Source organism: Hemicordylus capensis, chromosome 6 (assembly GCF_027244095.1).
Source record: "Hemicordylus capensis ecotype Gifberg chromosome 6, rHemCap1.1.pri, whole genome shotgun sequence".
NCBI classification, from domain to species: Eukaryota; Metazoa; Chordata; class Lepidosauria; order Squamata; family Cordylidae; genus Hemicordylus; species Hemicordylus capensis.
Genome location: NC_069662.1, coordinates 114,669,711 through 114,685,161, shown reverse-complemented (window position 1 = coordinate 114,685,161; position 15,451 = coordinate 114,669,711). Strand labels below are relative to the sequence as shown.

The 15,451-nt window shown below is 42.4% G+C and overlaps 1 protein-coding gene across 2 annotated transcripts in view; it reads left to right on the top strand.

Annotated features, from left to right (window-relative positions):
• Positions 1 to 90: 90 nt before the first annotated feature.
• The window catches only part of PLEKHA8 (pleckstrin homology domain containing A8), a 47,091-nt gene continuing 31,730 nt past the window's right edge, over positions 91 to 15,451 (top strand). The window contains exons 1-4 of one of the 2 annotated variants that reach the window (XM_053263758.1): positions 91 to 306; positions 11,363 to 11,479; positions 11,585 to 11,728; positions 13,612 to 13,736. In XM_053263758.1, the coding sequence (XP_053119733.1) occupies positions 267 to 306; positions 11,363 to 11,479; positions 11,585 to 11,728; positions 13,612 to 13,736 (426 nt within the window). In that variant the 5' untranslated portion in view covers positions 91 to 266. Of the gene's footprint in view, positions 307 to 11,362; positions 11,480 to 11,572; positions 11,729 to 13,611; positions 13,737 to 15,451 lie in introns of both variants that reach the window. The other variant, XM_053263757.1, reaches the window with a different exon arrangement.

The window sequence follows — 15,451 nt, the reverse complement described above, 5'->3', positions numbered from 1 at the left end:
TTCCGTAGCTGCGATGCAGCCTGGATTGCTGCGCTAGAAGCGTAGTGTTGTGTGATTGGTTGGTAGGGTAGGGTGGGGGGCGGGGGAAAGGAGAAGACAGGGAGGCGGGCCGGACGCCTGGCAGACTCAGGATGGACCTGGGTGCTCGTGGTTCAGCCTTGGGGCTTAGGGGGTGGCCGAGGGCTTGAAAGTTCCCCGAGGGGGAAGGCTAGCGGGGGGAGGCTTCCCCTGTCCCAAGCAGATCTGGATGGGGGGCCCCTGTCACCATGGAGGGAGTACTGTACAAGTGGACCAACTATCTGAGCGGTGAGTAGCCTGGTTCTTCTGCACTCCCCTAGCTGTCTCCTCAGTGGCCAAGTTGAGCAATCGGGGCCTTTCCTACTCTTGATCTCAGGACAGGAAGTGTGGTGCGTGTGTTGAGAAAGCGATTTGAGTGCTCTGTAAACCAAGGAGGAAGGCGCTGCCATAGATACATAGGTGTTGATGTTCCTGAAGTATTGCGGTCCCAGGTAGTGCCGGGGCATCACACCATGGAGATCGAAGAGACCCAAGGCACGAGCCCCAGACACGAGCTGAAGCATTCTGGCACCAGCTCGCCTATTAGCTAGTTTGGAGGATAAGATCAAAACTTAGAGGCATTAGCTGTCCACTGAGCAATAGAGATTGAGTTGTTGTTGTTGTTATTATTTATCATTATTGTTGAAGTTTCCTTCTACATTCAGTGGGATGTTATTCTTTTATTATTAATAATAATAATAAGAAGAAGAAGCAGCAGCAGAAGAAATATAATGCTTTAATAAAGCCAGAGATTAACTTCATCAATTTACTAAAGTCAAAGGCCTGTAATATATAATATATCTTATGGGGCATTTCTGTGTCTTGATTACTGTGGTGCTTAAAAAGTTGGAAAGCACATTCTCTGCTTTGGAAATTATTCCTTGGGCCATGAAGTTGTCATGTTCAAACCAGTGGAACCAAAGTGCTTTGATTTAAACTACAGTCCAAATTAAGACAATACTTTTATTAGGATCAATTTAAGAGTCACAAAGCATTAAGCAGTGTACTTTTGAAGGGGCTGTTTAACACAGTTATTTTTATTATTATTATTATTATTATTTTATTATTATTTCTCTGTGTAAACCGCCCTGAGCCATTTTTGAAAGGGCGGTATAGAAATCGAATAACTAACTAACTAACTAACTAACTAACAGGGGCCTAGCAAGGTTGGAGTGGGCCCAGAGACAAGATTATAAAATGCCCCCCCTCACTGAAGCTCAGCTGATGAAGTAAAGAAATCTTAAATGAGGCTGAATAGTGGTAACAAAAAGCTTATTAAAAAGACATATTGTTCTGGTAGCTCCAGGTGTCAACACCCACAGCATTTTCGGAGGATGAATACAACTGAAGGAAGCCCGGGCAGGGTGTGTGGCTGGGGGAGTCAGTCATGTGACTTGCCTCTGGGGGGGGGCCAAGGCAGTGGGCCCCCAGACAACTGTCTCCCCTTGCCCTATTATGGTTACACGCCTGCTGTTTAATGCTTTTTGACAGTACTGTCCTACTTCAAGTTGTGGATTTTAATTCTAAAGGACCATCAGGACCATCATGTAGCTAGGGGAGAGGGGGCCTGTGTTCACTGCTCTCCCTGGCGGCCTCTCGAAGTGCGGGAGATAATGAAGGAAATAGGAAGGGGTGGAGCTGGGGGATCCTCAGGAGCTGGAGGACCCGGGTTCTTCGAACCCATCCACTCAATTATAACTACAGCCCTGATCAGGACTATCTGCAATTTTTTATTTAAACTAGTTAGTTTAATCTTATAGAAAAGAACAAAAGAGAGCACTAGTTCACCTGTGCCTGAGAATCATCATTACATATGAACCCCATAGCAGTTTGAGTGGTGGAATCTGCCAATCCACTCACCTAGAAAGAATTATTACTTTCCTTTTACATGAATAGGTAAGTGGCAAAATGCAAGCTTATCTTTGGTCCACAAGATCCCAGAAGGCATACACCAAACAGGCATAAATCAAAATGTTTTGTCTTACTGTTTTGCTTTGTTTTTAAGTGCTTCAGGCTGCAATCCTATGCACATTTTCTTGGGAGTAAGTCCAATTGAGCATAGTGGGATTTAATTCTGAGTAGATATGTATAGAATTGCACATCAGTCCCTTTAATCAAATTTCAAGGTTTGTTTCCAATTGGTTCTTTTAAAAGATGCCTTCTTCGGAATGATACACAGTAAAATCCCTTTTAGTAAAAACCTTCTTTATCAACCCGCTCAGCTTTTATACTGCAAGGTTTCCCATATGAATTGTATTTATTTATAAGACATATACACTTGCTTTTCAATAAATGTCAAAGTGGTTTAATGAAATGTGAAGATGAAGCTCTTCCAAGTTAGTTACCCCCTCACTAAACATGGCACTTCTTAGTTGATTTCAGTGATACTGAAAAATATGGTTTCATGCAGTGTTTCTGTTGCTATACATATGAGCAGTTCAGACTCATGCTCATGTGGGCATATGAAATGTATTAACTGGGCAATCATACATATGACCAAAAAAAAAAAAAAGTCCCCCCTAATCCTTATGGCATGTTTTCCAACAGATGTAACCATGTATAATTTTTCCAACTGACACAACGTTCTCCATTCTTGCTTGGTTCAAACATTTAACCATACAAATATGTACTTTGGGAGATCTTTAAAGTACAGGAAAAATATTGTGCCAGCTGACCCACGGACCAAGCTAAACTGTTTGTCAAATAGCTACATGTGTTCACTTCCTCTTGTTTCTTTCTCTGTGTGCTGCATTCTAACCCTTTTTAAAGGGGATTTTTTTGTCTTTATGTCTTATACGCATGTACAAGAATATGTGCATAAGGAATAATAAAAGGGTGCAGGAAAACTGGGTGCAGTTTGCTCAGTACACAAAGGAATTCTTGACAGTGCCATGTCAATATAAAATATATAGGGAGGTGTGGCAGTTTCTGTTGTATGCTTACAAGAAAAGTGTATGGGTGAGTCAGAACAAAAGGTTGCTTTATCATAGAATGATACTGCAGTTTAGCCCAGAATAGTACAAGAAGTTTGTTTGATACATGGTTATTCTCAGTGGCAAAAATCAATTGAAAAGAAAGAAGAAAAATAACTGCTGCATCCCCCCCGCCCTTGCACAATTAGAATCCAAATGCTTGACTCAAGATTGTGAAGATGTGAACATTTTGCTTAATTTATACAATGTTGCTGTAATATTTAGCATCTTTCAGATATTGGACTTTGCATCTTACAGGGAAGGACAAGAAAGATGTGAGCTGAAAGGCCAGTAGAATTTTGTTTAGAGACAGACAAATGAAGGGTCTTTCCTTGACCACTATAGCATTGATATTATTTTAGAGATGACCTAAAGATACAGTCAATATATTTGCACATGAAGGTCATCCTAGGTATGTCCTCATGGAGTGTGGTCGGTAATTGGCTTTGCTCCCTGAGCCAGCATCTTTCATCTTCCTGTGCGTTACCCTCCTACCATGATTTTGTACCTTTGGTATTCTGGTAAAAAACAGAGGGGATACCACAAACCTGAAGTTCACCCACGCAAGCACTAAGTGCTTCTAAAGTCATCTTCTTCCCTTCCTAGACTTTTCACACATGTTTCTAATTGTTCTACAGCAGCCATGAGAGCTAGAAACTTACTTTTAAAAGTTACTCTGTTGTCTGAATCCAGCTTTCTGTGCCGTCCAGTAGTTGCACATCATGCACTGCTTCTTTTGATCAAGTATCTGCTTGTTCAAAAAAGGAGGAGTTACACCCTGTACCTATGCACACTTATTTAAAAATAAGTTTAATTGAGTTCAATAGGGCTTCTCCCCAAGTAAATGTGTATAGAATTGCAGCCAAAGAAGCATCCTGATCCACACATGAGTTGAGCTGAAGTCCTCTGATTCCAGCCACTCAGTCTTGTTGGCCATGATCCAAAGAGTTACTCTAGGGGATTCTCAAGACATTACATCTTCCCAGTGGAATCTACTTAGGTGGGAGTGGGAGGAGTTGTCATTTCCAAGGTTTGGAGCTATTCACAAGTAGATTATTCTTTTTGCAAGTAGTGGGTGGGGAAGTATGTAGTGAAGTTCAGCTCTTTCACCTCATACAGTATGCTGTTTGAATTTTATTTTGTGAGTCATAGTCCGGCTTGCTGCTGTTCTCTTTTTATCATACCTAATCATTCATTAAACTCTAGGCAGTTTACTATAAAAAAATAATGACTATCAGTGGAAACACATCTTTATTATATTTTTTAAAGGATTATCAGCACTTGGCTATTATGAACGTTAAAAGCATTCCCCAGTGGACTCCTGAAAGTTCACATCAGTAAACAGGGTACAGTTTTCATAATACTGTAATTAAAACAAACAATGGATATTTGAAAGTGCACTTTTTCTTGAACAGGACTCGTAAGACAACAGCAGGGGCTTTCTTTCTATCAGGATTTTAAATCCAAATTATGTTGTGTGCGTGCGCATACGCACGCACACACACACACACAAATACAAACACACACACAGAAACACAAACATAAATTTCCTTTTCACAAACCATGGGAATTCAATGGTAAAAAAAACCCTGCCAGTTTAAGACTAGAATTAAGGCTATCTCAATATGGCTCAAGCTCCTCAAAGTCAGGAAACTGGAACCTAAGTCTGATGCCTTAATAGATGTGCCATGTGATTAGCAATGATGTTGTGCAATGTCACAGTTTGTGCTTGCTTCCCACCTGCCCTCCATGTATCCACATTTTTCCTTGGTCTTTGAGGCCCAGATCAGGATGGGGAGGATGGAGTGCCTGACATGAGCAAAGATGCCTCACATTGTTCTAGTCCTATACTGTCTTATGAAGTATTTGTATTGCTTCAGGAGTTCTCTTGTGAGCTGATGCATGACTGACTGTTGTGGACATCATTAGCTTGCAGCAGGACAGCTTCAACCATTGGGAGGGGGACCTCTTCTAACACCCTTCATCATCCTTATTCTGACTCGGCAGAAGGGAGGTTTTATGGTGCACTCCAGTAAAGACTGGATGGCAGAAGCACCCCAAGCGTGTCCCAAACTCAGGGAGAAAAGTTATTGGATGCTCCTTTATTATCCTTTGTCAAGGTTTGCCTCTTTTATGCTGGGGATTATAGACTGCAAAGATGCTAAAAACTTTTATGATGGTCCCATAGACCATAGAAGATGTTAGAGTCACTAGTGTCTCCTATAATCTCTGGTCCCTTCCAGTTCTGTTTTTAAAGCCTCTATTGATGCTCAGAACACCTGAGGATGAGAAGGATGCTGCTGCTCTGGCAGGTGAAGGGGGTCACATAGACTCAGATCACCCTGAGTCTGTGGATTGGGCGGTATATTAAATCTTTTAATAAAGAAAAGATAAAAGGCTGACTACATTGCCAGCCCCTGGAACTCCCCTGCTGAATGATGTGAGAGTTCAAGATTCTTCCTTCTGGATCTGGGAATGTAGCATAATGGGTTTCCTGTAGAATATCATCCCACAATGTCTGGGGATGATGAGAGTTTTAGTCCAACATCATCTGGTGACCTGTTTGAAAACCCCTGCAGTAAAGCTCAGATGCTTCATAAGGCAGTACAGGAGCAGGACAGCATGTGGCATCTTTAACTGGTGCTGGGCACTCCATCCTTCCCATCTTGTGGGTGCATGGAGGGCAAGTTGTAAGCGAGCACAATTTGTGACATTGCATAACCTCATTACTGATCACGTGGCACATCTGTTATGGCATCAGCCTTAGGTTCCAATTTCCTGGCTTTGTGGAGCTTGAGCCAAATTGAGATAGCCTTAACTCTGGTCTTAAACTGGCAGTTTTTGGGCCGTTGAATAGATATATAAAGCATACTCATTTATAAAGTTGGTTTAGAGGGCATGTGGCTTGACAGTCTTGCTGTATAGCTTGTTCAGATTAAATCTGACGCAGTAGCACAATATGGCTTTGGGATTAACCCAGTTCCAAGCATCTTTCCACATACTAACTCAAGTTAATCTGCATCAATATCAGAGTTGTCTGATAATGTTAAATTAGAAGAGCATAGCAGTAGTAAAGCTGCGTTTGTGTGGTCAAATTGTAGAGTGTCAACACATCTGAACCCTGAAGAGCACAATCTGTTGTGAATCTCTTTGAGGTTTTTGCATTGCGGATTTTGCATTTTGTATTAGATATTCAGTTTTCAGAAGCAATAAATGGTAGAAGCATAGTAAGAAAGGCTTGCCTTTTTTCTTGTCGAGGATGGCATGCCCATTAACTTGCTTTAGTCCACTTGTATCTTGGTCCCTGCCTCCAATGAATGGCCTATAATCACATGTGCAAAAGATCTGAGTGCATATGAATATTTAGATCTGAGCAGATTGGTGCAGCATGGAAATTCTGATGTGCCTTCATAAAAGTTTCTTTAAGGGAGACCTTAATTCTGTCTGAATAAGGTTGGAACCTCTTTCTCCTCCTGTAAGATAATGGTTGTAATTACATTCTCAGCCAGTTCTAATGAAGCATTATTTTATCCACTGACAATCATAACATTTTTTTGTTTAGTTCCCACATTTTTTAAACCAAGCAGAGTTTGAACAGATTCCAGGAGTAGTTAGCTGTGTTTGTCATGTGTGAATAGACACACAAGACTCCAGGACTTTTCCAAACTCTGCTGTTTGTCCTGGGTGCCACTGCCAGCATCAGAGTGATAGGCTCCAGTCCTGCACAAAGGTAAAATTCTTATTTTAGATTTCTAGGGACTAGAGTGAAAATGCGAGGTGCCCAGGCAACACTCTGCTGGAACATTTGCTGTACTGATCCCAGATCCTCACTCTTTAACATTGAAAAATCAGATCTCTAAGACAGGCTCTTTAACATTCAGAATATACTTTGGAGTCTTATGCTCTGATGTTTTTCATAATTGACATAATTTATGGAGGACAACCAGTGTCTACAACTCTTGATGGCTGTGTGCTTCTTCCAGGTTCAGAGGCATAATGTCTCAGCTGCAAGGGAGCAAAGGCAGGAGATAGTTAAACATCCAGGTTTCCTGCTCCGAGAGAACATGGGATTCTTGACACAGGGTGGGTTCACACAACTGCAGACAAGTGGCTGACGGAGATTGCAAGTAGGTTCAGCGGCTGTGTGAACCTGCCCATGGTGACATGGTGACTGTTCTCATGAGCAGCCTAACAAAGGCTAAGGAAGCCCTGCCTTGGTTAGGCTGCACATGAGAACAGCCGGGATTGGGCCCAATCCTGGTGGGCCAGCACCGCCTAGCCCAGCTTTTTAGCCTGGCTGCTAGCCAAGGTTAAGGAAGATTGTGTTTTATTCCCATGCACAGTGACAATGCAGTCAAGTAACACCTAGTTTTTGTTTGCTCCCTTAACCTGGGCTTGCTGGTCGTGTGCGAGGCGGGCTGCTTCCAGCCCAGCTGCACATAGAGACGGGTGCCTAGAGCGCCCGTCTCTTGGGGGAAATCCCCCAATGCATCATGTGTGTCGCACAGTGCACTGTGGAATCCTTAGAGGCCATGACATGTTGTCCTGGCCTCTGGAGCTGCTTGTATGGGAGCATGGTTTGTGCTCCCAAAACAAGAACTTGCTCATCTAGGGGGAAGGTCAGTTTACCCAGCCTTCCTGTCCACCCGCCACCCTGCCCACCCGGTTGTTTGAATGATCTCATGGTGAGTTCCTGGCTGAGCAGGGATATCAACTTAAGCCTCCTGAATCTACCTTCGATACTGTGTCCTCTAGACCACATCGTTTTATATAACTATGGGATCAGATACAAATAAAATCATTACAATGTCTCAGCACAAACGAAGAGAACCACTTCTCTTAACTAAATAACACAGGGAAATCTGCATGCATTTATATGCTTTGGTTGCCATGAGCATCCTTTTCCTAGAGAACAACTCTTAATTAAAATCCAATTTAAACCCTACATTTTAAATTACTGCTAATGGACTAATCAATTCATGTTTTAAACCTTAGGCTAAATCCAGAAAAGTATTTCCAAAAATTAGACTTGTTAGACTATTGTAGCAAAACCAGCAGAATGTCCTGTGTCCCCTTAAAAGACTGACATGTTTATTCATAAGCAAAAGCCTACTTCACCCGATGCATTTTCTTTAGAAGTCTGACATTTAAAAAGTCACTGGCGCCCTTTGAACTTTCTGCTTTCTATTCCGCATTTGTGCCTCTGTAATAAACGATCTTTTTTCTTTGCTACTCCAGAAGCTTGGCTGCCAGTGTAATGAAGATTGTGTTTTATTGCCATGCACAGTGACAAGGCAGTCAAGTAACGCCTAGTTTTTGTTTCCCAAGAGATTCTCATTTCTCTCTCACACTTTCCCTCCCTCTCATATTTTGTTTTCAGATGACCAAATAGGGCAGTGGCACCTCTGCCTACCCTTCTGCACATGGTTAAGTGCGTGGTACAGTTCCTGATAGGAAGGTCGTAAATTACTTGTGTGTGGGCAGAGAGGTTCTAGTGCTGTAGTCAGACAAAAGAACATAGTTTATGGTTATTTATGACCAGAAGCCCAAGAATGAATTAGAGGCTTATGTTGACTGAGAGTCTATGTATTATTTACATGGTCATGTTTAATACCATTGAGGTCTGAAGCAATTCGCTCCTTTTCAGTACACAGCTTTATTACCAGTTCAGAAATAACTTATAACAGTGGGTCGTTCTTTCCCCCTTCATGTTGGCTCTTGTGTTGTGTTGTCTTTAATGTATGTTGATGTCTTACTCCTTTTTTCACTTGGTTGCCTCTCCCATTCGTGCCTCTCTCCACGAAAGGACACTAATTGAGTTGCTGGACTTGTTCTGGCAACACCTATGTGTGTTGTACTCTTCTCATGCTAGGTATTAGAAAGCAGATACGTTATTGCTCTGGAACAGTACATCAGTTCAGTAGCCATGGGGGATTTGACTGGTTCGCCTGTGCTCTTTAGACCCAGGCTTTAATGGCCATACTGGCAGATTGGTGTTTGGCTGCAAGTCAAGATTAAATTAGCATGTGTGCTTGACATGGAGCCAGATACCAAAAACAGCACTATTCAGCACTGTGAATAGGACTGTGACCAGTGCAGAATAGAATGGAATAATTACTTCTCATGATCTGGATACTGTGCCTCTGCTAGTGCAGTCTAGGATTGTGTTGGCTCTTTTAGCTGCTGCATCACACTTCTGGGACACGTTCAACTTGTCTCACTTCTGATGTCAACAGGACATACAGTAGACCCAATACATCGAGTTTTAATGGGTGGGTGTACTCACACAGAGTAAGGTGGGTTTTTTACCCCTGTGCCCTGTACCAGATTAAGCACTTCCATGGGGAACTAGTGTGTGCAGAAGACACATAGATCTGGCAATGGTAATGCAAGCCACGCTCTAGGGAATGCCCTTTTCAATAAAGTTAACCTGACAGTTCTTTGCATTTGGATAATACATAGCAACAAAGATGTGTCTCAGCCTGACTTGATTTGATAACACAATTTTGTTATCTAATGCACCTTCGTGTTATTGTGTTATCTAATGCACCTTCGTGTTATTGTGTTATCTAATGCACCTTCGTGTTATTGTGTTATCTAATGCACCTTCGTGTTATTGTGTTATCTAATGCACCTTCGTGTTATTGTGTTATCTAATGCACCTTCGTGTTATTCTGTTATCTAATACACCTTCGTCTTCTCTTATGAAGAAAATTCTTCAGTGCTCCATTCTCAACTTTCATTTGTCATCTCCTCTTCCTTTCAGTTTTTAATTCAACGGGTAGATATTTTGATCCTGTTGAGTACCTGGATGGAATTCTCGTTGCCAAATTATTAAGATGTTTGGGGAACTCTGCTTATTTTCTAACAAGTTTGGTTTCAAAGGGACTTCTTGAGATTTACTATTTGTAAATACAGTTAAATCAGGCAGTTTTGGATGACACAGATTATCTAGACCCATTTCAAACCCATTTCAAGTGGGTGATAGGGCTGAGATTGCCTTGGTCAGCCCGATGGGTGATCTTCCAATGGCTATCGACAGAGCGATTGTGACTCTGCTGGTTCTTTTCAATCTCTCAGTGACTTTCAATACCATTGCCCATGGTATCCTTCTGGATCACTTGGGAGGTAGGATTGGGTGGCACTGTTTTACGATGTTTTTGACCTGTCTGGTAGATTCCAGATGATGTCACTTGAAGATTGTTGCTCTGCAAAGTGAGAGCTAAAGTATGGTGTTCCACAGGGCGCCATACTGTCGCCAACACTTTTTAACATCTACATGAAACCGCCGGGAGAGATCATAAGGAGATTTGGTGTAGGGTGTTATCAATATGCTGATGATACCCAGATCTATATCTCCTTATCAACTTCATCGGGAAATGGCATAACCTCCTAAATGCCTGCCTGGGGGCGGTAATGGATTGTGTGAGGAATAACAAACTGAAGTTTAATCCAAATAAGATGGAGGTGCTGACTGTGGGGGCTCGGGAGCTAAGAGATGGTTTAGATCTGCCTGTTCTGGATGGGGTTACACTCCTCCTGAAAGATTAGGTACATAATTTGAGAGTGTTCCTGGATCCAAAACTCTCTCTGGTTTCCCAGATTGAGGCAGTGGCCTAGAGTGATTTTTATCCGCTTCGGCTGATAGGTCAGCTATGTCCATTTCTGGAGGTAAATGACCTTAAAACAGTGATGCATATGCTGGTAACCTCTAGGCTTGACTACTGAACTGCACTATACGTGGGGCTGCCTTTGTACATAGTCTGGAAACTACAATTGGTATGGAATGCGGCAGCCAGATAATCCAAAGGGGCCATATAACACCAATTTTGAAAGAATTGCACTAGCTGCTGCTATGTTTCTGAATGAAATACAAAGTGGTGGTTATTACCTATAAAGCCTTCAATGGCTTGGGTCCAGGGTACTTAAGAGAGTGCCTTCTTTGTCATGAACACTGTCACCTATTAAGATCATCTGGAGAGGTCTGGTTACGGTTGCTACTGGCTCATCTGGTAGAGACTCAGGACCGGGCCTTCTCTGTGGCTGCCCCAAAGCTTTGGAATATGCTCCCTGTTGAAATAAGAGCTTCTCCTTCTCTGTTTGCTTTCAGGAAGACCCTCAAGATGCACCTGTTTTCTCAGGCTTTTAACTGAAAATTTTAATGTCTTTATCTTGTGAGATTGTTTTTATTTGTTTTCACAATTTTAACTGTTCTTAACCTTGTGTACTGCCTAGAGATTCACATACTAGGTGCTATAGAAATGTGATAGATAAATAAATACACGTGCCTGTTGTCTGCTTACTATTAAAATACTGTTCTGTTTCCTTTCCAGGCTGGCAGCCTCGATGGTTCCTTCTTGGAGGAGGGGTGTTGTCCTATTACGACTCACGGGAAGATGCTTGGAAAGGCTGTAAGGGCAGCATCCAAATGGCAGTATGTGAAATTCAAGGTAATTAAGAAAGGCAAGAGGCTACAGTATGACCTTCCTTGATAATTCTAAGGAGGAAGTGTCCTGTGTCCATCCTAACTCTGTTGACCTTAGTTCACTCTGCAGATAATACACGGATGGATCTGATTATCCCTGGAGAACAGTACTTCTACCTGAAAGCCAGAAATGCTGGTGAAAGGCAAAAGTGGTTGGTTGCCCTAGGAACTGCCAAGGCCTGCTTGACTGACATTCGGACTCAGAAAGAAAAAGGCAAGCAGTTTCCTAGTTGGGGATTTGTTTCCATCGTACTTCTCAGCTTCCTGAAACCGAGGTTTGTGCAGTGGTTCGGTTCCGAACTGGATAGGCACCACAGGGGAGGGAAGTGGCAAGCAGGATCTTTAAAAAAAGAGGAGAGCAGGTCCTTACAGCTTGCAGCTTCCTGCTGGGGCAGAGCTCGTCCCAAGAACCCACATGTGGCTCCAGCACAAACATGGCATCATGCGGGTGCCACGTGCAGGTTCTTGGGAAGAGCGCTGCTGCTGCAGGAAGCTGCATGCAGTGGCGGAGAGCAGGTAAGGACCTGCTCTCCTCTTTAAAAAAAAAAAAAGATCCCACTCACAGCTCACCTCCCCATGGCACCGAACCAGTACACAAACCTCAGCATGAACCTGTGCAGGACCCCCTCAGTTCATGCACATCCCTGTTGTGTATATATACTTTGTCCACCTGGAAACATTCCTCCAAAAATTTGATCACAGGTTCAATGCCCTGTTTTACTAGACCTTTCAGATAAGGAAAGGGGAGGCAAAGTTAATTTGCACATTGGATTATGTGAGTATAAGATACTAATATTGATTGGGTAAAACTTATATTTTCTTCCACTCCCATAATAGTATCACCTACATGTAGCCTTCTGAATAAATTTCAAGTCATTTGTTATCAATCAGTTGTTTCAGTCTAGAAAATAGGATATCCTCTTTCCATTTTTTACAGGGTTTTGTAAAAAATTTAAAATCTGTTATTTTTAAAAAAAATCTGAAACTTGATTCCATTCTGCCTAGAAAATTCTATCAAGTTTAAGGTCTGCGATCTTTTTCACCATCAGAAATTGATTTAACCTATTAGATCATAAGTTAACTTGGTGGCTGGTATATACTGTACAGTGTTACCCATGTGGTGGAACATAACACAGTTGTGCAAGAACATTGTTATACAAGCGAAAAAATTGTACAAACGAAGGTGTGCGATGGTGTGGCCATTATCTATAACAGTCACACTGTTACACAAATTCACTTGCACAATAGCACTTTTGCACAACTGCACAAATATTACATTATACCATGTGTGTAACATTGCACAGTATTATGCAATGTTATTATGCCAGTATTATCATGCTTGTTTTTCTCCTTTCATTTTTATCCTCCAAAATTCCATATAATAAATAGACATTTATTATTAAATATTAAATAGAATTTCCTAAACTTAATATCTTTGGAATTGATTGATTGATTAAGTGCCATCAAGTCGGTGTTGATTCTTAGTGACCACATAGATAGATTCTCTCCAGGATGATCTGTCTTCAACTTGGCCTTTAAGGTCTCTCAGTGGTGCAGTCATTGCTGTCGTAACAGAGTCCATCCACCTTGCTGCTGGTCGTCATCTTCTTCTCTTTCCTTCAACTGTCCCCAGCATTATGGACTTCTCAAGGGAGCTGGGTCTTCGCATAATGTGTCCAAAGTATGATAGTTTGAGCCTGGTCATTTGTGCCTCGAGTGAAAATTCTGGATTGATTTGTTCTATGATCCATTTGCTTGTTTTCCTAGCTGGTATGCTCAAAAGTCTTCTCCAGCACCAGAGTTCAAAAGCATCAGTACGTTTTCTGTCTTGCTTCTTCGAAGTCCAGCTTTTGCATCCATAGAGTGTCACGGGAATAATGTCCATTTAAATTTGAGATGTACTGGTTTACAACAAAAAGTGATCAATTCAGCAGCTCAGTAAAGGGTTATTTTTAAATACATCAAATACATTTATGCCATATATAGCCTAGATTTAATTAGGACATATACTTACAAAAACATCCATGCTGCAACTTCATAACATTGTTTTGACTGTGTGTGCCTAATTTCTCTCCCCCCCACCCCACTCTGGTTTAGAGTTTACAGAAAATACTGAAGCACTGAAAACTAAAATGGCAGAACTTCGGCTATATTGTGACCTCCTTGTTCAGCAAGTGGATAAATCTAAGGAAACTGGCATGTCTGGTGTTTCAGAATCTGAGGTAATGTGGTTATATATCTGACCCTGATGAAAGTTACATTACTGAGGCGATCATGTAGAACCTGAGTCTATGGCATAATTCCACAGGGACTAAATGTAGAAGGATGTTTCATAGGAAGCTGCCATATCCCAAATCAGGCCCTTGGTCCATCTAGCTCAGTATTGACTTCACAGACTGGCAGTGGCTTCTCCAAGGTTGCAGGCAGGAGTCTCTCTCAGCCTATCTTGGAGATGCCAGAGAGGGAACTTGGAACCTTCTGCATGCATCCTTAACATTATGACACCTATAACTTTATTATCTGAGGGGATGTGTGTTTTATTTTTCATATTTAAAGATTTCTGATAGGAATTACGGTGTAGCATGTGTGGCATTACCAATTGAGTGGCCTTGAACCTTTGAAATGCATACATTACAATGCTTTGATTAAAAATATTGGCCGACATCCCTCCTCACATTGCAAAGGCACTGTGTGCAAAACAGCTCCATAGCATTTAGTAATCCAGAGTCCTGCTGCGTGCACAAGAGAACACTATTTTAGCCAATCTCTTCTTTCCCTGGAAGTGCCCTTTAAGACCTCTGAATACAGTATGTCCCTGAGAACTGCATTCAAGGGTGTTAAGTGCCTCCACAGGATTTAGTAGTCCTGTGCATTAGGGATGTGCACGAATGGCTCATGCAAGGTGGGGTAGGGAGCGGTTCTCTTAAAAAGCAGATAAGCAGCTCCATACCTGCTCCACCGCCATCCCGGTCATGGCGCTTGCTCGACAAAAGGCCGCGCGTGGCTGCGGCGCTGTTCCCTGCAGCCTGTGTGCTGATGCTGTGTGCAGGCTGCAGGGAACAGTGCTGCAGCTGCATGCCGCCTTTTGTAGAGCAAGCACTGTGGTGAGGCGGTGAAAAGCAGTGAGACGGTGGCGGAGCAGGTAAAGAGCTGCTTACCTGCTTTTTAAGGGAACCGTTCCCTGGCCTGACAAACCAGTTCAAATGCCAGCACCCGAACCGGTTTGGTGCATCCCAAAGGCTCGTGCACATCCCTATTGTGCATGTGCGAGGGAACACAGATTTATCCAGTCTCTTTCCCCACTCGATGTGCTCTTTAGCACTTCCAGAGGCAGGAGAGATGACACATGGACAAAAATTATAAAATTACAAATTACAAAATTATAAAGGCAAAAATTACACATGGACACCCACTTTCAACCCAGCAGAATTTTGGGTTATTAAACGCTGCCGAGATACTACATGCAAAGTGCCTCTGTGGCATTAATGGTGATGTTGGCTGTTGTTATTACTACAGTTCAATGGCCAAAGAACCTGCCGGTTTAAGACCAGAGTGAAAGCTATCTCAATCTGGCTCAAGCTCCACAAACCCAGGGAAATTAGAACCTACAACTGATGCCTTAACACATGTGCCACAGTGATCAGTAATGATGTTATGTAGTATCACCAATTGTGCTCACTTGCAGTTTGCCCTTGTTGCACCCACACATACACACCCTTGTTGCACTCACCCAGGCCCAATCAAGATGGGGAGAAATGAGTGCCTGGCACCAGCAGAGAAGCCCCTCGTGGTCCTGTTATTTGGCAAGTCTAGGCCTTTGTACGTCCATCCTGTGGTGCTAGAAGAGCCTCAGCCATTTGCTATATTATTGCTAGAGCATAATATGGACTTTTCGCTCTTATGAGTCAGTGGTCCAAGAAAGACTCCTATGACCCAG